Raw genomic sequence first — 25,734 nt, 5'->3', positions numbered from 1 at the left:
ATTTGACAAGAGACGTTTTTTCATACAAAAATGATTTAATCAGTTAAAACGGTCTCTTTTCAAATGAGTTTTGCATTGGGGAATAAACTATAGTCTATTGGACATTATACTAAACAAACTAATGTATAATCTTCCAATTTTCCAATTGAATTTGCTCATGGAACTTTATGATTCCATGTGATTGAATTTGATTATTTGTGCTTACAATTAATCAGTTTAGCTGCTGTATAGGCCTACCACTGATCATTTAACAGTTTATCCAGTAAATTTGGCATTGGGTAGCTAGTGTCGCTGGCCTAAATATTTTAGCTTGCAAATAAAAATGCTTTTCATCAAAGCGAGACACGCCCCATAATGGGCCCCTCAAACAGGCTAGAGCTACCTCTTCCTACATGAACCATTCCATATTTTAAATTATCTTCAAACTGTCATCTTATCGGTAGTCTATAAGATTACTGATGGGTTTAATTCCATATAACAGAAGACCCACTATTTTGTTCACGATCCCAGTTTTTTCGTATCTTTATGTGAGACTGTCAGTGGAAAGAAAAGTGGAATTTTGAAATAGTTCACAGTCGAGCGCTGGATCGGTCAACCTGCCACAGCACACGTAGTAGGCTAGTTTTGATCGTTTTGTCAATACGACAGAAATTTATAGCAGTTCATGACAAATGTAAATGTGCACATCGCGCCGGATTTCATTATCACAGGTGAGTTGATTCTGAATTTTAAGCGATCATCTTTTGGACGGAAACTGTTGCAGTAGGCTGTTGATAAGACCGCAAGTTTGGACATGTAGGTAAATTACAGTAGGCTACAGCTTAAATACATCCCTTCTAAAGATAATGCCTTTAAATCAGTCTACCGTTTTACAGGCAGAGTGGAGAAATAAACCAAATCAAACTCCTGCACGGCTGTACGGACAATAAAGAAAAGCAGCCTACGTCAAAAACTATCAAATAACTTTCTGTTAAAACACAGTTCTTATAAGAACACCAACTTTTATTGTCATGCAAGCATACAGAGGCACTATTACGTAATAGAATGCAACTTTTTAGTTTGCTACAGTATAGTCTTGACCTCGAATCAAGGTGGAATGGTGGCACACATCATCATTCTAGTCCATAATAGTATTAGGTACTGTTATGACAAACACAATTTATATAATTAAATTACAATGTGCAGTAGCTATATATAGAATATATTTTCCTGTTTTAAACACAATTCAGTATGATTATTTCAAAACGTGCTTATCATGTAGCCTACATTCTTTCACGTTTGTTAATGTTATTTTTGTAGAAAATATATGTATAACGTGTTAAACTCACACCATAGGCTATATGCGGCAGTCTTAAGTGTGTCAGAAGAAGAGTACCGGACTCCATCTAAAATGCGACACCATACGGTAACACAGGTAAAACAGATGACAATGACGATTAAATGCAGTGACCTTTTAAATCAGGTGAGTGGTGAGCTATATTTTATTTCGTACCAGCTGCTGCCGATAATCCTGCAGTACATTGTCCCACTGATCTAGACCGTGAGATCTGACCTGTCCGAGATAAACCTCATAGTAAGGCAAGTGGAAAATAATGGCACATTATATTTGCAGCATGTAATGATGCAATATTAAGATTCAAACTTCTTTACACATGGACATGGAAACAAAGGTAATACAATAAAACATTAGGCTACATTGAAAGGCATAGGCCTACTTAAAAAATTATGCAACATGTACTGTGGTATGGTCTGCTGCCAGACATGTTTTTACATGCATATCTACTCACTATTAAACTGTTGGCATTTTGCTTTGACCAGATGGAACAATAACAAACAGATGATGTTTTGGCAGAACATGGCCAAACCTCGGAAATTGGCTGTAAGGAGGGCAGCCTACATGTTTGGCACTCGTCCTGCCCCTCTGTCCTTGATGGAGGAACGCTTCCTGGATTCTGCAGAATATGGCAACATCCCTGTTGCACGCAAAATGCTTGATGAACTGCCTGACCTTAATGTCAACTGTGTGAACTACATGGGTCAAAATGCTTTGCAACTGGCTGTTGCCAATGAGCATTTGGAAGTAACAGAGCTACTATTGAGGAGGGACAATCTCACTCGCATAGGGGATGCACTGCTGCTAGCCATCAGCAAAGGATACATACGTATAGTGGAGATTATACTTAGCCACAAGGTCTACGCTGATCCACAAAGACTGACCAGTAGTCCTGGACAGAGAGAAACACACGATGAATTTTTTGCTTACGACAAAGATGGTACACGTTTCTCTTGTGACATCACCCCTATCATTCTGGCTGCTCATTGCCTTGAGTTTGAGATAGTGCACATACTCCTTACAAAAGGTGCCCGTATCGAGAGGCCCCATGACTACTTCTGTAAATGCAGTACCTGCAGTGAACATCAGAACCTCGACTCTTTCAGCCATTCACGCTCAAGAATCAATGCTTACAAAGGCCTTGCCAGCCCAGCTTACCTGTCCCTCTCTAGTGAGGATCCCGTGATTACAGCTCTGGAGCTAAGCAATGACTTGGCAGTCCTGGCCAGCACAGACATGGAGTTCAAGGTAACAATAACATTGCACAATGCTGCCATTAAATAAGCCCCAAAACATGCTGTTTTTTTTATTTGTGACTGACCTTTCAGAATTGTAAACATGGTTAAATTAGTTACCAATAATCTTTTTACAAGAATTAGGTAAATACACATGATGTTTCTTTTTAATCACACCTTTCAATTGTATTATTTTGTCTTGTTCCAGACTGATTACAAGAAGCTCTCCATGCAGTGTAAAGACTTTGTTGTAGGGCTTTTGGATTTGTGTCGGAACACTGAAGAGGTAGAAGCAATCTTAAACGGAGACACCAAATCATGTGAAAAAACAGAGTCAATGGGCAGACCAAGCCTGATTAGGCTGAAACTTGCAATTAAATATGATCTAAAAAAGGTAAACTCAAAAGTGGACATCATTGCACTTTTGACTTCAAATGAAAACAACCCTAAATTCATGGAATACACTTTTCGTTTCCTTCGTGTGTCCGGTCTTGTCTGTTTGGTGTTCAGTTTGTGGCTCATCCGAATTGTCAACAACAACTTCTGTCCATCTGGTATGAAAACCTGATGAGCTTGCGGCAGCAGACCACAGCTGTGAAGTCGCTGGTTGTTCTGGGTGTAGCTGTAGGACTGCCTGTTCTGGCCCTGTTTTACTGGATTGCACCTACAAGCAAGGTTAGGGTAGACAACGACTAACAGTACTACTCACATACAATGTATATAAGTATTCTCTATCAAGCATTTAATGAAAAGTATTCAATCAAGCAATAAGAACATAACTGTTTTGGATGTATTATATATTTATACATAGCTTAAATAACAATGTCATTTTTTCACTTAGCTTGGGAAAGTCATGCGAGGACCGTTCCTAAAGTTTGTGGCCCATGCAGCGTCCTTTACCATATTTCTGGGTTTGCTGTTAATGAATGCAGCGGACCGGTTTGAGGGGACAACACTGCTTCCAAACATGACAACTCATGACCACCCCTCCCAGCTGTTCCGCATGAAGACTACCCCCTTCACATGGATTGAAATTGTAATCATAGTCTGGGTAATAGGTAAAACAAAAAATGCCAAGAACACACTCTCTCTCCCTCTCTGTGTCTCTCTTAAAGACAAACACATACAGAAACAGTATTTGTCATGTATGACAATTACACCTGACCTCTGTAGCCACGACAGATTGACTTCCTAATTTAAGCCTGAATATTCACTCTTGTGAATGTTTCAATCCTGTATTGTTTAAGGGAGGTTCGCACACTGTCATACTTAAATAACTGAAGCACTCGGGGCCAAGGACACTCTAAATCTTAGCGGAGTCGTAATTTTATCATCGCTTTAACATCTGTGACAAAAGGAAATTGTAACATTACTGAACGGCATGCCATTATTTGTCAATAGTTATTCATGATACATAGTCACAAATATTCTCCTACCGCATATTAGATCTGGTTACAGTCTGATATGTATAGTTTCATTCAGTACATTCATGTTTTTAATGGCAAAACTGTGACAGAGAATTGGATGATGAAGGGGATGCGGGACATGTTATGTATTGAATTTTGCTTTATATAGAAATACAGTAATAAGTAAATGCCCTGTTCCATGTCATTTCCGCATGTCTCACAGGAATGATCTGGGCTGAATGTAAGGAGATTTGGTCCCAGGGTCTTCGGGAATATCTTTCAGAACTGTGGAATCTGCTCGATTTTGGAATGCTGACCATTTTTGTGACCTCTTTCATCACCCGATTTATGGCATTTTGGTGTGCACGTTCAGCCCAGAGCTATGTTGACAAGCACTACACAGATTTATCCAATGTAACATTGCCCTCAGAAATAGAATACTACCAACTGGGTGAGTGTAGACAGTTCGCAATATGTTTTAATCAAAGAAGTTTAAAAGTATCTATTATCTGAGATGTTTGTGTGTGTGTGCGTGTTTGTGTGTGTGTGTGGAGGGGGGGGTTCCTCCATCTTGTGGCTGTTATGATTAAACCCTGATGTTTTTAATTTCACAACCCATTAATAGCACCCAAGGATTTCCTTGCCATTAATTTAGCTAAAACAATATTGTGTGCCTTACAAACATCAATAGAAATTTAAGAAGTTGGTGGTGATTGAATTGCCCATATTTTTCACCAACTCCTCCTAACTTATTTCATAAAACATAGTTTTGTTGTATCCATTATCTCTTTTTACCATTTGATTTGAACTCACTGATTTCTCATTACTCTGGTGTGCCAGTTGATTGGAGAGTTTCTATCATGCTAACAAACCCAATTTTTCTCTTTTTCTTCCTAGCTCGTATTAACTGGGTGCCGTCAGATCCGCAGCTTGTATCCGAGGGCCTCTATGCAATTGCAGTGGTTCTAAGTTTCTCTAGGATTGCATATATCTTGCCTGCCAACGAAAGCTTTGGGCCTCTGCAGATTTCACTCGGAAGAACGGTGAAAGATATCTTTAAGTTCATGGTGATTTTTATCATGGTTTTTGTGGCCTTCATGTTTGGGATGTTCAATCTCTACTCCTACTACCTTGGTGCTAAACAAAATGATGCATTTACAACGTGAGTTATGGTCTGGTGTAAACATTGACATTGAAAAGTGAGAAATTCACATGAATTATATTCTGTATATCATAATTGTATCCATATGTGAGACAACCTATTTTCTATTTAAATCAAGTTTTGTTCCCTTTTTCCAGGGTGGAAGAGAGCTTTAAGACGTTGTTTTGGGCCATATTTGGCTTGTCAGAGGTGAAATCAGTGGTCATTAACAATGGTCACAAGTTCATTGAAAACATCGGCTATGTTCTGTATGGAGTGTACAACGTTACCATGGTGATTGTTTTACTGAACATGCTCATTGCCATGATAAACAGCTCTTTCCAAGAAATTGAGGTAATTTTCTTTACTTTATCTTATCTAACGCCTACAATCAGCTTGTGACAGGATGTTAAAATGTATATTTTGACATTTATTTGCAGAAAATACACCATTAGTCATGTTGAAAGTTGTATGTACACTGATCAGTTACAATTCGTATAGTTTCCAATTAGGCAGTTCAATTTTGAAATACAGCAGTTAAAGAATCAGAATCAGAATGGGATTTATTCGCCATGAAAGTTTGCACAGACAAGGAATTTGCTTTGGCAGGAAGGTGCATACAGTAAACATATAGGAATCTTAAATTTAAATATGTGGTCTAACTATACTAAGGATACATAAGCTAGCAATACTAAGTGGAATACAATTAAAATAAAATATACAATAAAGTAGAATATAAATTGCCAATTTACAATATAAAATACAATATAAAATACAAATATTACAGGAGTTGAGTGTAGTGCAAAAAGTAAAAAGTTTTTAAGGACATTCATAAACTGTGTTTTACTCCAGCAGAAAGCTTGATCAATTATCTGATAAAACAAACATGCTCTCTCTGTATTTACTAGTTCATTGAGCATTGGGATTAGATTATTATTCCAAAAACTCGAAAACTGTATTTCAACTAATGTTGAGTGTCCAGAGTATACTCCCTGGAAATAAGCTTTAGCTGCAACCTTGTTGGTTCTTTTTTTTTGCCATTTTTTTAATACTACAATCATGTCATTTTTGCATGTATTAGTGCAGGGCTGTTCAACCTTGATCCTTGAGATTTCCCCTTCTGTAGGATCCGGTGTTCCGGAAAATTCAGTTCTGTTTTTGTATTTCATACAGGATGATGCTGATGTGGAGTGGAAGTTTGCGAGGGCAAAACTCTGGTTCTCTTATTTTGAGGAGCCGGGCACCTTACCTGTTCCCTTTAACCTCATCCCCAGCCCTAAGTCTATCCTGGCTTTGGTTTTGGGGCTCCGAGACCTCCTGTTGATGCCTTTCAACAGGCACAGATACAGCCTCAGGGATTACACAGAGAAAACTGAGGTGAGGAAGTGATATTGTACGCGGTGCAAACAGAGCCCTCTAGTGTCTCACCAACAAAATGCTTTTCCAATGTTTGTTGCAAGGCCTGGTTGGTGATTCAAGAATACACTTTAGAAATCTATGTTAATATATAAATATCTATAATTGTAAACTTGTCATATTTATGCATGCATAAATATTATGTATATGTATATGTTTCAATATATTTTATCCTTTTTATTAGATGGCACAAAACAATGATTCAAGTGTTGGTGATTCCCTTTATCCAAGTCATCACCAAGTCAGTAGCCTACATTCACATAAACTCTCTCAAACAACAGTATATTGTTAATATACAGACAATCCTTAATTTAACCATTGCAGGGATATATTTGTTAACTAACTTTTTCATATGCTCTATTACTTTGCAGAGGATTATGAATCGTCTGGTTAAAAGATATATCATACAAGCACAGATTGATAAAGATGGTGATGAAGTGAACAAAAGTTTGTGTTAAATTATTTTTCATGATTAGAACTTAAGATAAATGATAACATAATGCAAGTTGTTACTGTAAATTGGTTAGGTGGAGTGTGGAAGACTAGCTTATCTTTATGAAAACATCTCCCCAGGTGAGCTAAAGGAGATCAAACAAGACATATCCAGCTTGCGCTATGTGCTTCTTGAAGAGAAGAATCACAACATGGAGAGGCTGGCAGAGTTGATAAGGAGACTTGGAGAAAAAGTGTCTGCTGACTAAGCATGAAGAGCATACCGTACCTTTGAGGTCCCAAGTGAAATATCCAAGTTATCATTTGAGGGAATGAATGTGGAATATCTGTACTTTTTCATACATTTTTTCTGACATACCACTTTGATGTGTACATTTGATATATTTTTAGTCCTTTCAGAGCATGTTGCACATCTGTTGAGTGAGAATACCACAAGATGGCACTGTGTACCACTTAATTGGCAACAAGATGTGTCACTTGTTTAGGTGGCTACATATTTTATTTTTTTGTCAACATACACAATATATACACACACATATAAACAAGCACAGAAGAAACACTTCTACAAGTCTCCTCAGTTGATGGTTGTGATTGTTTTAGTTTGTTGTGCATTTGATGTGGAAGAACCTGACTGGCAAGCATAGATTCTGACTGTAACCTCATCCAACACCCTTGGGATGAATTCTCTAATGCTCTTGTGGCTGGATACCTTAACAGAAGAGTGGAGGCAGTTATAAAAAATATGTAAATATTTGTATAAACAACTTGATGGTTGTGTTTGTTTTAGTTTGTTTGTTCACAAATACACATATATGCTTTGATTAAAGAAGAAAAAACATCTGTCAGCTGTGGAGACCTGTAGAAGTGTGTCTTTCCCATTTCAGATACACAGACTGTGATACATACACACTACACTGGATAATCTGTTGGCCTACACCTACTACTAGACAGCTTGTTGTACCGGTAATAACAAGCATTGTTTGCAATGGCAGTTATATGATGGCTTTCTAAACACCTCGAGGACATAACATCCTTACACGCTGTACACGGTCATGTTCCCACACTATTCTTGAAATAAGTGTCCCCTCAGAACAGCCTGACCTGAGGTAGAGAAACAGCTTCACCTCCCTCTCCTCCACACACTCGGGCCATTTTCAAAGCTCAAATGGCAACCACATACAATGTACCTGTGTTATGCCAAAGCTCACTAAAAGATCTTTAAATCAAAGTTAAATTGAACAAAAACTCTTACTACTGTGGATAATGTTTAGCTTTTTTCCCATCTGAGGTAGTAACCCCCAAATAGCAGATTTAATTGATCCGTTACAGTATTATTGGTTGATTGTATGACTACCAGATGTGGTAGTGGTTCACCATTGTTGTGCAGGCCATCATAACATACAAGTGACTATCTAAAAGAAGTCTGGTTGTCAAGGAGACCAATGAAAAAGTTGCTATCACAAAATAAATATTTTTTGGGTCACCTTGACCTATAAAGGCTTTAGGTATCAAGTTTCATTTATCAAATTAAACTAGGCCATTACAGCATTTGCAAAACACCTAATTTCCAATTACACCTTGCTACTAGACAATGAGGCTGTTTCAGACGCCTACATAAAAAGCTAATCAAAGTAGAAGTATGTCCTATGATGAGTCTGGCTAGTGACGCAGCAGATAGACTCAAGGTCTGAATATGCATCATAAACACCAGATACATCTACAAAATGTTAAATCAAATGATACGACATCACCACACTTGACAATTAACAATAACATTTAAGGATGAAGATGGCATTTCTTGTTTCTGATACGAAGATGATGACTGAGTGGAAAATTAACTTCAAAGGACAAACAATGTGAGTATTTTTGTCCCCTACTCAACCAGTCTCCTAGTTACAAACAAACACCAACCTTGGGTATTCTCATTATGGGCTAAGCTTCAACAAATGACTGAAATCTAAATGCTGTCACCTGTGTAAAATGGTGAGTACATACTGTAAAAATGTATGGCTCTGTGATTTAACCCTGAGTTTGGTTGATATTGAGTATTTTGTACATTTTTTGTAAGTATTCAATATATTTTCCCTCTAATATTTGTCGGCCGGCATGTGTACTAGTATTTTGCACTGTTAAACAGATTTCCTATTCCTATTTCCTCTTCTTGCTTGCTGCAATGCCTTTCCCCTTTGGGATCATTACCTACCCATCAAGTACCTACCCACCTACTGTTTTGGAGCAAGTTTAAAAAGTGGCAAGATTCTCTACAGGCAAGAGAACCTGGAAGGGCCTTCATAAAACAGTTACCGCAAAGTTTGAAATGCAGAACTAACCCTAACAATGTAATTGTCTGCTCTAGAACTGAGATGTCTTTCAATGGAAGCTGCCAAGGCCAAACCATAAAACACAGCCCTCATTCGTAATTGATTTGAAATTGCCACCACGCACAGTGAGGTTCATACAGACATGTTGTGCATTTGATGTGGAAGAACCTGACTGGCAAGCATAGATTCTGACTGTAACCTCATCCAACAGCTTTGGGATGAATTCCAGAAGTCACTAATGCTCTTGTGGCTGGATACCTTTACAGAAGAGTAGAGGCAGTTATAAAAAATATGTAAATATTTGTATAAACCCTTTTACAAGCAATGTCACAGAGGTCTTCACAAAATTGGCACCAACCTAAAACCCTCAGGGAAGACTATAGAGAAGAATGGAAGAAACATTAGGAGGAACACATTATTGAGGGATAACCTCTTCCAATAATGGTTGGTTATGCAAAGAGGTGTCACAGGCTGAATCAAATTATGCAGTAAGAGATAAACATAACAATTTGCAAAGTAATTGATGGTAAATTGTATAATCGATATTCATAAATCTGAATCAGTAGAGCATTCATACGCAAAGAGGCTAACTTTATATTTAAAAAAAAACATTTGAATGAGATCTTCAAAAGTAGTTGTCACTATACTGATTATATATATATATATATATATATATATATATATATATATATATATATATATATATATATATATATATATATATATATATATATATATATATACACTATGCCAAAAAAAGATGATAGAATATCATATATTCTATCATCTTTTTTTGGCATAGTGTGTGACCAGGATACACGGTTGACTGCAACATGTTTAGTGACTCAAAGCACAAAAAGGCAGGGCTTTCATGTTTAGTTCATTTCAGTCTAACCCACATAGTGGAAAGTATAACTTGTCTTAAGAGGGATAACTCCATCTTATTTGTTTTGATTAATTTATCATATACCATACGAATTGTGGTCACGAAGTCCACACTTGCCGAATCGACGCATCTTTGGACCAAAACACTTTAGGACCTATAAATTGGATTAATGAGGCCAATTGTAAAAGTGAATTTTTTGTTCAAGTTTGATTCGTGGCACTGACAGAATGGAAGTTACGTTCATACATTTTGAATGCATTTTTGATTGCTGTTATTTAAAATAATTCCTAATTTGTTGAAGAAAAACAATTGCCGTTTACGCCCTGCCGGATCCCTACAGAGCCACAGCCTTTCGCAACCGGAGGCACATTTTGGGAAGGTCTTGCCGCTGCCAGCTACACACACGTCTTGTCACCAGTCAAACCCACAGGGTATTTTTCGTTTTATTGTGGGTTTGCCGAGGTCACAACATGGAAAGTAAAGCCAGTGGTAAGTTGGAAAATTTATCGATTGCAGATTCCGCCGACACAAGTGAAATCGTAAGAAACTTGCCTGAGAAGTACAGAGAAATTGTTTTTGGTCAGGAGAAGTTCTCAAATGAGCCGCAGCCTCAGGCAAGCACTTCATCCGCCATGCGTAATTTTGGGCACATTGGCGCTTTTTGCCCATATCCTGGCGCAAGCAACAACAGTGCCATGTACGAAGACTGTATTTCGACCGATTGCTCACTTGGCAATAAGTCATATTATGGCCGTGTTGACGAATATCTAAAAACCAACAGTGTCCCAATGGAAGATGTCTTTGCTAAGGTGTATAGAGCAAAAGAGTACACGTCAACGACTACAAACGCTCCGGAAAGTTTGCAGGGCATCCCATCCATTTCAGCCACCGGAGTGTGTAAATTCATTAAAGACGAAGAGGAACCGTCTCTAATTATGGACACTCAATGCCATGATTTTGATGTAACAGCGGACCTAAACATTCTTGATGCCAGTTATACAGAGAGAAAACAACAAATAGGATTTGTGGAGCCGACCCATTTCCCCACCTCGGCAACAGGTGAAGACGTCCTGGACGATGCCTCCCTACTTGCCGACTTGAGTCAGACAGAGCAGTTTGCGATGGTACCTCAAATAAGGAGCGACACCAGGGGTACTCTATCCGGTAAGGGTATGATGCACTTTGATACGACGAGTAGCTCACAGGCATCCCAACATTTGATGATACATAAAGGAGAGATTCCTAGATGGTCGATACAGAGCACAGAGTTCCAGTTGTGGTGCCAATCAGCTGGCGTCGCAGAGGAGAAGCACCCGTGTGGTTATATATATCCGGACGGTATTCACGGATCAACATTGCTACAAAGATCCCCTACAACATGTAACGCGTATTCTGGGCAAGTATTAAGCATCAACAATTTGCATGTTTGTTATTTCACACATTTGAGTGTGGTAAATCCTTTTTGTGATTTGTATCATGTCTGTATGTTTCTTCTCATTTTCAGTTTACCTCCCCAAAGACTGTGTATGATCTGTGGGGATGAAGCCTCTGGCTGTCATTATGGGGTCCTAACCTGTGGAAGCTGCAAAGTATTCTTTAAAAGAGCAGTTGAAGGTGAGCAGATAATACATAAGATGGAATAAGTTATCATTGTTGTAAATAATAATCATTATATCAGTATATATATATCAATATCAATATATATCAATTCCAATTCATAATATAAAGTTGGCTTTTTCAGTTTTAGATACATAATATATTTTTGGGAAACATAAGTCTGACAAAAGTTAGTCTAAACTAAACATATGGTTAGGTGCTTATCATATATTTGTGAGAATGACCTTCCATGGTGGCTTTCAGGGGTCATTAGCAACTGTATCACTTTGACCAATGTTCACAGTGTTCTTCGTTTTTATCTTGCAATGAGAGATATGTAAGAGCCACTATCTGACCATGACCATGTCATCCCGTCCTCACAACCCAGCCTCTATCTCATCTTACCCTCTCTGTTCAAAAAACACTCTCAATGAAGGAGCCACAGCCATATAAGACAATATTATCTGCTGCCAAGTAACACATCTGTCTGTTCATTATATCTCTTTTTGGATCAGAGAAGACTCAATTTCAAACATGTGCAATGACTGTGTTCTTTTATTGAATAGGCCATCATAACTATCTTTGCGCTGGTCGAAATGACTGCATTGTGGATAAGATTCGAAGAAAGAATTGTCCTGCTTGTCGCCTTCGAAAGTGCTACCAAGCTGGAATGATGCTTGGAGGTACATTTCCTTTTTATGTGTGTGTGGTCCTTTGTTCTGATTCTGCTTGGTAAAAACCCACTGGACACCTTCTAATCTAGCTGTATCATTAAGCTAAGTTTTTACTCAGTAAGTCAAATTTTGAATGTTTTGTTATACCTTATGAATACCTACTGTAATTTCACAGGTATTTCAAGGGTGTAGTTAAGCGATTTCAAGGATCTTTAGCCCTTTTAGTAAGATCCTCCTTTAGGACTGTAGCCTAAACCAAAATGTGAGGTTTTTGAGCCATATTACTTATTATTGTTGTATTATATCTTTACAATGCTTTACAATGTCTTGTATCAATCTTACAAAGCCATATAATGATGTTTCAGGAAGGAAGCTGAAGCGCTTTGGGGGCTTAAAAGCCTTGGGCATGGCCCCATCCCTGATGTTCCAGTCTCCCATGGCCCTGCCTGGAGACAGTCAGGCCTTGGCCTCCATGCCCTGCATACCAGGCCTCCGCGAGCTGCAGCTATCCCCGCAGATTGTTAACATCCTGGAGAACATAGAACCAGAGGTTGTGTTCTCTGGCTTTGACAACTCCCAGCCTGACATGCCCCACCTTCTACTTAACAGCCTGAACCGTCTGTGTGAGAGGCAGCTGCTGTGGATCGTCAGGTGGTCCAAGTCACTGCCAGGTAACAACAGACTCTTCTCAGGGTCAGCCTAGTCACCATGGCCACATGCAGGCGACACAGAAGGCCCCTCTCCAAATACGGGCACAGATACAGGGCAAGATTGTGTACTGTGATCTGCATCAAGTAAAGATCAGGAAGACAGAAAGATTGATAAACAGTGAAGCAGTTCAGTGTAAATAACTCTTTGATATTAAATTTGTTTGGTGAATATGTTCATAGCTTTACCAACCACCACAAGTCAATAGTCTATGAGTGTAACAATGGGACTGTATTCACACTGACTAGCCACAGGTATGCAGGCTAAGGACATGGCGTACTCTCATTAAATGTAATTTATAGTCAACATCATCCACAACAGCCGCACAGAAAACCAAGCATTACGAGGATCAGATTTGCAGGATTTGCCTGAAAGGCGTGTGTGTGTGATACATACACATAGAGTGACAGTGACCTGTAAAGGCAAGAGATATGATTTTGAAATGTAATAATGTAAGCCAATGATTAAAATGGATGGGTAAATGTTGACCTGGATGATGCCATACTATCTTCCTTTCTTTTGATAGGATTTCGTACCCTACACATAAACGATCAGATGACCCTCATCCAGTACTCTTGGATGAACTTGATGGTGTTCTCTCTGGGTTGGAGGTCCTTTCAGAATGTTACCAGCGAATACTTGTACTTTGCGCCAGATCTTATCCTCAGCCAGTAAGTAATGGAGTAATGGAAATGAATTCTACGAATTTACAGGAGCTCTGATTAATTGACAGTATTTGATTGTAATTTCAATATGTAATTATTCGTCTATACAGTTGTATTGCAGATCTTCTTTCAGTTACCATGTAATGTGTCTAGCATTTCAAACCGGTCTGTAAAATGCTATAACTCAGGTGTGTCGTGAACATGTTAATGCTTACTGAGAGGAGCTGTTCTTTGTTTCCTTAAAGAGAGAGAATGAGAAGATCACCCATCTATGACCTTTGCTTGGCAATGCAATTTATCCCCCAGGAGTTTGCAAGCCTTCAAGTGACCAGAGAGGAGTTCCTCTGTATGAAAGCCTTGATGCTACTCAACACTGGTAAACAACAACAGAAAAACGATACTCTTTGACCCTGTAACCAATTTTGTGCAAACTGTGGTACAAAGGTAGGGTTATATTTCTGAGTTAGAATGTAGTGTCTTTCTGCTTTGAGATAGGACCTTGACACAGTATTCATGTAGGAGCTGTCATCACCTTCAAATATTATTAAATTGACCTTTACAGAGACAGACAAAAAAAGAAACAGATAAAGTTGATCTTAGCATCAAAGAACTGAATCACCATACACACATTCTCAGTAGTTCAACAGAGCACATAGTAGCTGAAACTGCATACTTTGTCCACAATAAGTGTCCATATTAATCAAATGACAAACTCCCTCTGCCCAGTGCCCCTGGAGGGACTGAAAAGCCAGGCCCAGTTTGAGGAGATGAGGCAGAACTACATCCGAGAGTTGACAAAGGCCATCCACATTAAGGAGAAGGGAGTAGTGGCCAGCTCACAGCGTTTCTATCACTTAACCAAACTAATGGATTCCATGCATGAGGTAGGCAACACTCGACTAGGGCTGGGCTCATTCACCCAAGCCTGCATTTCAACCATTATTAGATGAAGACTAACACTGACACCTCTCCCTTTTTCTGTCCTGGTGCAGATTGTTAAAAAGGTCAACCTATATTGCCTGAGTACCTTCATTCAAGCAGATGCTATGAAGGTGGAGTTCCCAGAGATGATGACCGAGGTCATTGCCTCTCAGCTCCCCAAGGTGTTGGCAGGCATGGTCAAGCCCCTCCTTTTCCATCACAAGTGATGGTGACAATGACCCTGCCTCAAGTCATGGGGCCAAAGCCTGATGTACACAAACAGACCGGAGTGTGTGTGTGTGTGTGTGTGGGGGGGTAATACTCAGTTCAGTTGAAAATGCTTTGCCTTTTAGTGTCTCTAGGTTCATTTGTTTTTGTGAAATATTTAAATCCATCAAGACCATTGTAACCTTGACCCATTGCCTCTAAGTCATTTACTGAGATGGAGAGTTGTTATTAGCATATTTTAGTTGCCGAAAGTTTGGACAGTTGTTTGAACTGTAAAGCACTTCTGTGTTTTGCTGCTCTTGAGTTTGTTTGTAATTTAATTTTTTACTGCACGAGTGTACAAGCAAATCTTTAGTAGTGTAGGACTGGACAGAATCAAGTAATCAAGTCAGGATATTAGGTCAATAAAATGGCTTATGCTATGGCAATTGCATAAGTCTTGTGTTTATGAAAACAACAAACTATAAGTTTATGATAAGGAAATACCATCTGGACACTGCCATCTGAACTAGCAGATAACATGTTCAGTGAGGAGATTGTAATGCTATGGCAAGGGCATATCTTTCTAAGTTTCTTATAAAATCAACAGTTCAAAGTTATTAAATATATAATATACTGTGGGCTTCCTTTCTGATAAACTACAGTATTTGTCTATCCAATACACCAAACAATTTTTTTCAAGCATTTCATTCCATGTACAGGTCAATGGTATACTATCATTTTCATTCATTGCATTTTTGCTGATTTATATTCTCTAGGTTAAATAAAAATTCTAAAACTGGTTGTTACCATCCTTGATTGTGATTGGCTATATCGCGTTCCATGCCGTTATTATATTTATTATATAAAAATGATGTTCTATATCTTACATGTATATAAGCCTTCCTTGATCCTCAGTGAAAATATGTATCTATTTACAGACATTTTTGTAGACTAGGAGGATGATATTTTAGGGTTTTGTGTTTTCTGACCTGGAGATCTTAATGGAAGGGAGTACCATTCTTCATTCAGTATTCAAGGTCATCATATTCTCATGGATTACATGGAAAAGAACATTGTGTTCTTGGCACGTACAACAATCTAACATATCAGGATCTATTTTTTCCTGTCATTTTAAGTCTTATACTGAAGCAATATTTATATGTTTGGTTTCAAGCCTTGATTTAAAAGCATAATGTAAAAATACAAATTAACATCACCTTTATAATACAATCTTTAATATGAAAATCTGAATCAGACATGTTTATCTTGTTTGAGATAATTGTTGCCATTGCTGGTACACCAGTGTACTAGAGAGTATTACAACAGTTAAAGCTTTCTCTTACCCTTAATAAACCATCAAGATAAAATACATACTGTGTTCATCTACTACAATGATCTGTGAAAGGTAATAACGTTTTTGAGTCAACTACAAACTCAGAAGAATAGTACCATGTAGCTGCCCAAAAGTAAAGGAGTGATAAAGACAATACTGTGAGAGTGTTGTGTCAATTATAGGCACACTAATCCTTCTGAAGGAATCACGTAAAACTATTTACAGTGAATGGACTATTATAATCTTGTGATTTTTTTTTTTTTAACACTGATGAACATAGTAACAAAATATTGCAGAAAAATCAGGAGTTCACTCCATTAACTCAACAGTACAGTTGCATTAGGTATTTAGAAATATTCCAAGACTGTAACCATGGTAACATCAACAGAAATCTACATTCGTAGCTAAAATGTTAGCTATCTTGTATCAACATTTTTAAGACATCATATTGAATAAATATGTAAGAACACTATGTGTGCCAACTAACAAAAGGATCTATTAAATAATTTCAGAAGACACTGTACTTTTTACAGTTTTTGGAACTATTAATCATTCATTAAGACGGGGACTGGTGGTGGAATATTTTAGCAAACTTCTAGTCTTTCACAACATTTTGTAAGTTATGCCTTAGTTATGCCTGATGCACATACTGATGCATGTAGCAATTTTATGCATTTTTAGTCATGAGGATTATGTTGGAATACCTGCAGTGATATCATGGATTAATAGTGGAAAATCCTGCCAAAAGTATCTGGGTATCAACCATGTAGGATGGGAACAAAACTATGACATGGAATGTTCAAATTATCTTCTAAAGTACATATATTTTGTGTATAAATAAAGCTTGAAGAAACTGTTTTGATTTTTTTCTAATACTCAACATATTTCACAAGTGTAATCAGGATCAAAATATTATATTAATCAAAAAAAAAAAACGTGCATACTTCCAGCACTGAAAACCCAAATCACACAATCGAAGGATATGACTGAATCATTGTTCCTATAGGCTACGCAAAAGCTGAATGTTACATTTTTCCATCACATTTAAGATTCTTGTTACCATGGATACCATGAATTACGCTCTTTTTTCCCTCTATAATTTTGTTAGAGAAAGACCACATAATTCTCTGGAATTAAGCCTGTCTTCCCCTCATATGTTGCTTGAAGCCAGCCTGGTTCAACAGAGGAATACACTGAGGGGGAAAAACAGAAATAATCAAAAAGAGATGTGAAGCATGGTGTCTCATTGACATCGCTCTTATCATGATCTAATAATGCATTTCATGCCCTAGCAATCTCATAGTACTACAGGTTTTTTTATTCAACCAATCAATGTTTTGTTGTAAATAGATACATAGGGCTTTAAATAAGGTAAAAGTGCTACAATAGTCTAATTTCAGATAAATGCTTTTTAAATGGCTTTAAAAGGTCTGTCACCTCGGGTGTTGTAAGTTGTTCAGCTACTTAGTTCCACAGTCGATGGGCGGAGCAGAAGGCTTGGCTCCTCATCAACCCCAGATTTGTTCTGGAGGCTGTTTTATGGAAATTTCTCTTTTCTCTTACCTTCTCTCTTTCGTGATCATAGGAGTCATATTATGTGTATGCAAGGGACTTGTTTAATCATTAGCTACAGTTTGTTTAGGCCAGAATAAGGTTACAATATTGTCCAAACCTGGGACTTATGAGAACTAAGGTTTTGACTCACTAGGTTTCTCGCCACAGACAAATAGGATGTGCTTTGCTACAATAATTAGCATTGATGACACATCGAAGGAGATACCAGGTTGGCTTGCTCTTCAAAATTACACCACCCAATTAAGTAGTTTAACCTCAAAGGCAGCTTTCTCACGCACATACAGTATGATTCATAAAACAGATTTTTAACCATGGGAAGTTCTTGCCTAGTAGAATCCACAAAAATGGAAGGATGGAAATGTAAAAAAACAAATACTAATGCAAAGAAAGTTAATGATAAAAAACTGGTATATTAATGATAAGGATTGGAATACTAAAAAGCCTTAGTAAACACAGAAATGGTGGGTAGTGAATGTTAGTGTTGTGGTCTCAGCAGGCTCTGTTAGCAGAGTGGAACTGGAGTGGTTTCCTTTCATTACTAGGTTACTGTGACCTGCAAGACTGCATTGGGTAGAATGCCAATTCCTTTCCTCATGGAAAATCCAAGAGGTAATAAAAACCCAAAGTATAAAAAATACTTTTATTTTGTCTACACTATGCCAAGTCATTGCTGTGTGCATCCAAAATAAGATGGCCTCCCTCTACTTTAATGTGCAATCTTTTATGAGCACATGAAAGCATATTCAGATTGCTGTGTCATACCGGGTATTGGAATACAAATAAAGAATGTTTACGACCCCTGTGCGGGATTTGAGGTAACAATCTAGATCTACACAGCTAACTGTGGGGTAACTCACCATTTGAGAACAGTGCCCCCTTTGGGAAACTGAGTTCATGGCTATGTTCTGCCTCACATGAGTATCTTGCTTTGGCATCTCTGTACAAACAAATAAACATATGCAGTGATCTAATACAAACTCACAAATGAAAGCAACGCAGCACACACATTTTCACGAGTCATATAACTTTATTCCTTACCTTCCAATTGGCAGTTGCAGTGATGGTGTGGCATTTTCAAACAGCAGTGCTTTTGCAGCGACCCTAAAAGACATAAGCAAAGCTTAACTAGTTTGAACACTTGTTTGGTATGTGTAAACTACTGATATAAAAGGTGTTTGACATGAAAACACATTTAGTGAAAATTACTGATTTAAGTGTATACTCTATTCTTTGACATGAAGCTGTTATTGTTTGAAGTTTATGTTCATTACGTTTATTGTAAGGTACCAAAGCACAATAGGATAGGTTTTATTTTCTTCCTGAAGGCAAGAAGCAGGTTATATTGTCTTGACCCTGCACATATAATATTTCCCAACTAGACAACAACTCTGAGGGCCTGGCTAGGTGTTTTTTTTTTTATAAGGGAACTACTTTAGAGCTCATGTGATTGTCCTTTCCTACCATGACAAGTCAAACAATCTATTTGTCCCAAGAGAGACTGAAAGCATAGCACTGCTGGGTCACATCAACCCTGGAGTAGGCAGAATATAATTAAATCCAGGCCTCCCACTACTGGGGAAATACATAAATCTTTCAGACCTCTCTATTCCCAATCCTGTTAATAGAAGAAAAAGCCCCACACAAACCACTCAGGAAACTAAGCAACTATGTTTTTGTAATAATTTAACTTCTAATGTGTCGCCAACCCCTATTTGTGCATGGGTTGAGATGTAACTATAAACATACTTTCTCACAGCCAATATATTATTTGTGTTTTACAGTATGCTGACAATATCTTGTTTTTGAAGAATGTTTTCAAATCAATTACACAGATCCGGGCCGCTGGTAGCCATTGGTAGCAGAGGTGTCGATTCTCCGCCTGGTCACTAGTTGCTTGGGTGGGAGGTGGGGGTGGTCTGTAGGTTTGAAACTGTCGTGCACCACCAGTGACAGATTTTGGACTGAACTGAAGTAGCTCCTGGTGCCTTGAGGGAGCATGAAGAGAATGTCATTAGCCACAAGAGGAGGAGAGATACAGTGTATGTACGTACTGGAAACATGTGACACTGCACAGGATTTTGTGAAGGATTCAAAACTTGCTTCAATGTACAATTTCATGGCTTTGTGCTACTGGTCCACATTCTCAGACAAAGTAAGAATGTATAATTTTTCCTGAGCCCCTTGGGTTTCTAAAGAACATGAGTTTTACAGTGCTATGAGTTTTACTATAGTAGAAAAACTACCTTCAGAAGTATGCAGTGATCTGAGAGAGGGGGCTGTGGAGCGGTTCAGCTGGGCTCCAAGGCCAGTATAGCAGTGAGGGGCTTTTTGGGGTACAGAGGTCTTAGCTGCATCGATAAGTGAAGACAGACTCTGAGCGTCCTCTGCCTCCCCATCTGTTCTGCCAGTGTCCTCTCTAGAGCTGGAATCTGGACTGCTGACGCAGGGAAGGACCGTGGGCCCATTGCAGGAGAGCTGGGAAGGGGCGCGGTGCAGTCCAGAGGAGAGCCTGTCCTTTCCCTGGCAGGAGGAGCCTGTCTTTGAGGAGCTGTTCTGCTCAGAAGAGTGAGAGGATAGAGACTCCATGCTGCCCATGGGAGTGCTGCCCGGACTGCTGCTGAATGTGTCACCTGTACATGGGCCAGAGGGACGCCATGCAAAACACCGTCATTACAACCTGCTGACTGAAACAAGCTACAGTTACAAGGTCTAAGGGAACATTTATACGCAGAAATGATCCAAAATACGTACTGACATTCTGATCAGCGAGCACACTTTGACAACCTTGCACGACACAGTTAATGGTTTCACATGCTTTGTGGTTCCCTCTAACAACTACAACTGCTATAATCCGTTCTTCGATATTTTTTCCCGACAGATCATTTGTGGTTACGTGATCCAGTTGTATTCTACCGGTTAGGCTGATGATGTTGGGTGTTGACGGGCAGACTGGTTCTGTTGTGTAGCCTGCAGGTTTACTGTCTAGTCTAGGCTAGTCACCGATGTGGGACTCACTGTCTGCGTCTGCTAGGCAGAGCGTTGGCGTGTAAATACTGCGGGGCTTTCTGGGGCCTGTGGACAGACAGATGGCCCTGCTTCTGCGGGAGCCAGGTCTGGACTGCGGCACTGGGAGAGGCACATTGGGGTCAGGAGCTTGGTAGAAAATCTAGAGGGGGCAGAGAGTAAAGCTTTACAACTGGAATCTTAATCATAATCAGACTTTAGAATCCCAAATAAAACATGTAGTCATGAACTTTGGCTGTGATCTGCTTGCCTTGTCAAAGTTTTCGATTAGTATTTCAACCACAATGTTCTGGAATTTGATGTTCATCATGGCTGCCACAGTCTCTTCCTGAGAACGCATAAGTGTGGGGCCAAATATCACACCTAGGTTGGACACTGTCATTAGGTTGAACTGGCTCTGGGTGGAAACTCTGTAAAGCACATATAGAGAAGGACAGAAACACACATGTAATCAAAACGTCACCTGTAACACCCTTAACATGATGACACGCTATGGACATTTGCTGTTCATCTTGTGAATGAGGTAAGACAATCGCAAATGACTGGCCCAAGGAGAAGTGCACCTTCTCAAAATCGTGTAATTATTCCACCAATATGACAAACTCAGTCCTGAATGACTTCTGCCAAAGTAGCATTTGGACAATATCAATTGCAGGGACACTTACGTGACCAGGTGTTTAATCAGTATCTCCAGCATATCCTTGTTCCTCTCAGGGAGCTTGTGAACCAAGGCATGGACAGCACACACCCTGTAGTTCTGGTCATCTGACTCTAAGAATAGTGTGACAGGGATATAGGTTAGCATGTTACAATATTCTCATATATCATCTCTAGGTTTAGATAAGACTGCTAAGAAACTGGAGAGCAACCGGACCAAATCATTCCAGTGCACCTATATGGTGTAGTATACATTATATTCTCATTCTCAATTCATATGTACAGCAGGCCTTACAGATGATGGCTGCATAAATATAATAAAAATAAAAATAAAACATTGTTTGCAAAGTTTGCAAAGAATCATTCATTAGCTAGATCCTCCGACTTGAATGTACAAAATACTAGAACAATGAAGTAACATAATGTTTTTCTCCACAGGATACCTCTTGTTGGCAAGCCTGACTTTCCTTATTGGAACAGACTCGTAACTTACTGACAGCCAGGAGGAAATCTTTGTGAAGCTTGAACGTCATAAGAGGCTCAGAGAGGCACCTGATGGAATAAAGGAACAAATGGCACTTGTAATTTGGCACCTAGTAATGCAGTATTCAAATGAAAAAAGAACATCTTCCTTTGAAAGGGGCAGCAATGATTTAAGATGAACACTTCATAAAAGCATTAAGGGAAATCAGGACGGCAACCAGGCAAAGAAACACAGCCAGCAGGGCAAGCTGACCTGAGGTAATTCTTGAGACCGCTGGTGATGGTTTTGTTATCCCATGTATCTGGGTCCAGATCCTTATCCACTGGGGTTTTTGTGGCTGTTGGTAACACCGTTTTTCATCATTAAAATTACACCGTAAAACAGTATTCCTGACTTGCAAATGTCATCCTGGCATTATTGTGCACATCCCTACAGTTACAGATGCAAATATGTTTGATAATTGCAGATGAAATACATTTTACAGTTAGATATATTGGCTTATTTTTAGTATGGTCTCAGAAAGGAAATTGTGTAATCATTTGAGTGGGTCTGTGTTTGTGTATGCATCTCATAAACACTGCTCTGGCTTGCTGGACCCAGGACGATATATTGACCGCTTCCTTTTACCATGTTTGACCACAAGAAGGAGCTCTTCGCCCACATATGGTTGCCCACCACTGAACAATGTAACGGTGTATTTTGAGTGTGCCATAACAACATCCGAGGAAGAGGTCTTCTTACCAAAGACAGTTGTCATCAGCTTCTGAACCTTGGAATTGACCCCTCCAATTCTGTACAGTCCCATGGTGTTGATACCTGTAGGATAAAGCAGAGGTTTTACAGAATTACTCTGCAACCAATCCCTTCAGCAAGACATTTGAAGCAGAGACGCCTACGCTATTGTGAAGTGATTTGCTTTACAGCCTTTCAAAAAAAATGACTCACCTCTCATTTCCACTAAGTCGATGCATTTCCTCACAAAATTAAAGCCAGCCTCGTTCAGAAATGCTGTGATAAAGCATAACAATACTACACATGATTTACTTTCTGGGTCACACACAAAACCTCAATGGAAATAAAATGCACATGGAGTTGTTTGATTCTAAGTTGGTATGCTTCAGGGATCTGTAGAACATAAATCTGACTTGTGTAGGTGTAGTCAAATTGTGTTAAGGAGCTAAAAAGGATGACTCCTGACACATCACATAGAGATATGCTTAAACATTGAAATATACATTATAATACAGTAATACAATTCCATTCAAATTATGTGTATTTTACAGTTAATGTTTCACATTAATCATGTGGGATATGGAATTGGAATACTGAACTACTTACTTTCTTCCTTCTTGCTCAGTATAGTTGGAAGATTGTAAATCTGGAAAACAATAACATAATATGTTATATGAGAGAGAAAGAGTGAAAGAGAGGAACAGAGAGAAATCGAGATCCTTACCGGCTCCTTGCCATCCATGGCCTCCAGCCACAGTCTTCTGTTGGACTCTGAGAGAGCCTGCAGTGTGACGATGCCATGTCTGGAACAGGTTCAGAGAAAACCAGGTCTCTTTCACATCTCATAGCCTCAGGTGCTCAAACAGACCAATGTTTACACTGAAGCTTTTGAAAAAGGACTACTGTGCCTTGACTAGCTGGTGTGAATCTTTGCTCCAACAACGCCCGTCCTCTGTTGTCTTTGTGATTACACTGCACTCCCAATTAACAAATGATTGTGTGCTTGATTTAAGAGTGGTTCATTTTTATTCCCAGCATGCATGTGCCTTCTCCATGTGTGATTCTATAGAGTGTATCACCAGGTGTTCAGACGCTTCTGAGCTAATCTCTCTATGCCCCATTACTCTCATGTCTCATCTCAGAGAAGCTTGAGGCCATAATGACATTGAAATAAACCAGCAATGGTGAATGTGTCCGTCTGGAAATAAAAGTCGTCCCATTTTTTTCAGGAAAACCTATGTCTGCAGCCCTTAAAAGCATTTTTACCATCTTCTAAAGCTGGTACACCTCTGTTAAATAATTTGTCACAATGTCCAATTTTCATACACTGATGCAATAAAAAACGCATGATGCAATAAAAAACGCATGGCCAGTAGTTAAAGTTAGTGCTAGCGGAGAGCTATGTCCTGCTGGTGCTGAGATGGGTGGCCTGATTCTCACTAAGCTGTAAGAATAGCATGTTTAATATAATGAGGATGAATGGATGAGCTGGAAGCTGACAGGAGCGTGGCCCACATTGCCCTTGTGGTGAGAACAGCAGCTTATGGCATCTCTGGGGGTGATGAATGAGTTGCCTTGCTAGTAAACTGGAGTTATTGTCAATGCTCAGCAGTGGTGGGCAGGGTGAGGACTGCTGCCACTGGTACAACTTGGTTAGAAGAAGACACTGTTATACACGACACATTCCCTTTCTGAGGCGCACCCAGTCATAAATGTGCTGATGCTGTGCTTTGTCGAATTATAAAACTTGATCTATTCAGCCTTTCTCCCCCAGTGGCAGCTGATTTGCAGGCTTCATATCTTCTTATAAATCTCTTCCCCCACTCTTGTGGTTTATACCAGCATTACATTATACACCAATCAACAAGACATGCTCCCTGGTGCCTAGCGGGTCTTCTGAATCTTTAGATTTGAGGTACAATTTATGAACGATTAAAACACTTGTCAGAATGTCAAAATCAATGCATTCCTTAAATAATTTGGGGTATGGTATTAAGCTGTATTTCCCCTCATGTTTTTCTCCAAATGCACCAGATGTTATCATTTCATTTAAGCGATTGAGACATGTAATCTTAATTTAAATTTCTAGAGAATCAGTGCATGAAATGATTAGCAGCACACATGCAACACATGCAACTGCACTGAGGGCAGCACTGGTCACATACCGGACTTTACAGAAAAACCGAAGTGGTCTGAAAAGAGTTCCATGATAGATGTCATTTCTACATTAACATGAACACAGAAAAAAGGGAAAATGGGTACATATAGAAAACTAAATGAAAATGTACTTAAATACTACACAGTCACAAACACACTACAAAAAGACGTTTGTGAGACAGAAAATTAGGAACATGCAAGACAAAAACAGAGCTGAAAACATCTACCCTAAACATTGAAACTAAAAACAATTATTATTACGCCAATCAAGACTAAACTCGAAACATTAACAACTGTGAATCAACGGGAACATAAACCATATGTAGTCTATCTAAAGCCATATCAGTCATGGTTAAGTTCCAAAATCAAACATTTGCTCTGATTAGGAGTCACCCAGCAATTGTAGGGACTGAAGCCCTAATTAGCACTTCAATGTATATAGCACCTTAATTCTGCACTTCACACCTAAGTGTATCTGTAATCACATGACACTATTGTGAATTAATTTCAGTTTCCATTCATGTTTTCAGTCTATGTGAGTGACAGGACAACAATACGAGCACAAAAAAAACCAGATCAATTATGACAGACCTCTCAACCACTTCAACGTCAAAGCAGAATCTCTTGTCGATGGAGTCAGTCTTCCTTCGGATACAGGACTTCAGCTTAAACATCTCAGCTGGGCTCAGTACTAGACCATTCTAAAAGGGAACAGTGGAGTTGATTAAAAAGGTTTTGCATACTTTACTGTAACACCAGAATTCAATACAATTTGCACAAATTGTATGAATTATTTAATTTTTTTCT

General features: G+C 38.9%; 3 protein-coding genes across 9 annotated transcripts in view; 2 read left to right on the top strand and 1 right to left on the bottom strand.

The window, feature by feature from the left end:
- Window positions 1-325: 325 nt before the first annotated feature.
- On the top strand, window positions 326-8,484 carry trpc6b (transient receptor potential cation channel, subfamily C, member 6b). Its single transcript, XM_084673970.1, has 13 exons — window positions 326-710; window positions 1,336-1,414; window positions 1,496-2,581; window positions 2,777-2,962; window positions 3,079-3,243; window positions 3,410-3,626; window positions 4,198-4,425; window positions 4,872-5,136; window positions 5,274-5,469; window positions 6,289-6,492; window positions 6,716-6,772; window positions 6,903-6,978; window positions 7,105-8,484. Exons 3-13 carry the CDS (start codon window positions 1,733-1,735, stop codon window positions 7,230-7,232), a joined length of 2,571 nt encoding a protein of 856 aa, XP_084530096.1. The 5' UTR covers window positions 326-710; window positions 1,336-1,414; window positions 1,496-1,732; the 3' UTR covers window positions 7,233-8,484.
- Window positions 8,485-10,205: 1,721 nt separating this feature from the next.
- Window positions 10,206-15,787, top strand: pgr (progesterone receptor). The gene is made up of 7 exons (XM_084673971.1): window positions 10,206-11,805; window positions 12,354-12,470; window positions 12,827-13,132; window positions 13,696-13,840; window positions 14,080-14,210; window positions 14,561-14,718; window positions 14,827-15,787. The coding sequence occupies exons 1-7, from the start codon at window positions 10,662-10,664 to the stop codon at window positions 14,980-14,982; spliced, it is 2,157 nt and encodes a 718-aa protein (XP_084530097.1). The 5' UTR covers window positions 10,206-10,661; the 3' UTR covers window positions 14,983-15,787.
- A 396-nt stretch (window positions 15,788-16,183) lies between these two features.
- Window positions 16,184-25,734, bottom strand: part of arhgap42b (Rho GTPase activating protein 42b) — a 36,766-nt gene continuing 27,215 nt past the window's right edge. Inside the window, exons 10-25 of one of the 7 annotated variants that reach the window (XM_084673963.1) lie at window positions 25,519-25,630; window positions 24,936-24,992; window positions 23,495-23,573; window positions 23,377-23,416; window positions 22,984-23,046; window positions 22,780-22,854; window positions 22,291-22,375; window positions 22,048-22,106; window positions 21,563-21,668; window positions 21,148-21,307; window positions 20,889-21,039; window positions 20,117-20,515; window positions 19,702-19,858; window positions 18,912-18,974; window positions 18,731-18,810; window positions 16,184-17,491 (exon numbers count right to left, since the gene is read on the bottom strand). In XM_084673963.1, the coding sequence (XP_084530089.1) occupies window positions 17,403-17,491; window positions 18,731-18,810; window positions 18,912-18,974; window positions 19,702-19,858; window positions 20,117-20,515; window positions 20,889-21,039; window positions 21,148-21,307; window positions 21,563-21,668; window positions 22,048-22,106; window positions 22,291-22,375; window positions 22,780-22,854; window positions 22,984-23,046; window positions 23,377-23,416; window positions 23,495-23,573; window positions 24,936-24,992; window positions 25,519-25,630 (1,775 nt within the window). In that variant the 3' untranslated portion in view covers window positions 16,184-17,402. The remainder of the gene's footprint in view (window positions 17,492-18,730; window positions 18,811-18,911; window positions 18,975-19,701; window positions 19,859-20,116; window positions 20,516-20,888; window positions 21,040-21,147; window positions 21,308-21,562; window positions 21,669-22,047; window positions 22,107-22,290; window positions 22,376-22,779; window positions 22,855-22,983; window positions 23,047-23,376; window positions 23,417-23,494; window positions 23,574-24,935; window positions 24,993-25,518; window positions 25,631-25,734) is intronic. The other 6 variants (XM_084673964.1, XM_084673965.1, XM_084673966.1 and 3 more) reach the window with 6 other exon arrangements.

The sequence above is a fragment of the Hypomesus nipponensis genome, chromosome 15 (assembly GCF_054491055.1).
Source record: "Hypomesus nipponensis isolate SF chromosome 15, ASM5449105v1, whole genome shotgun sequence".
In the NCBI taxonomy this organism is placed as follows: Eukaryota; Metazoa; Chordata; class Actinopteri; order Osmeriformes; family Osmeridae; genus Hypomesus; species Hypomesus nipponensis.
Note: the sequence above shows the minus strand (reverse complement) of the source record. Positions and strands in the feature narration are given on the sequence as shown.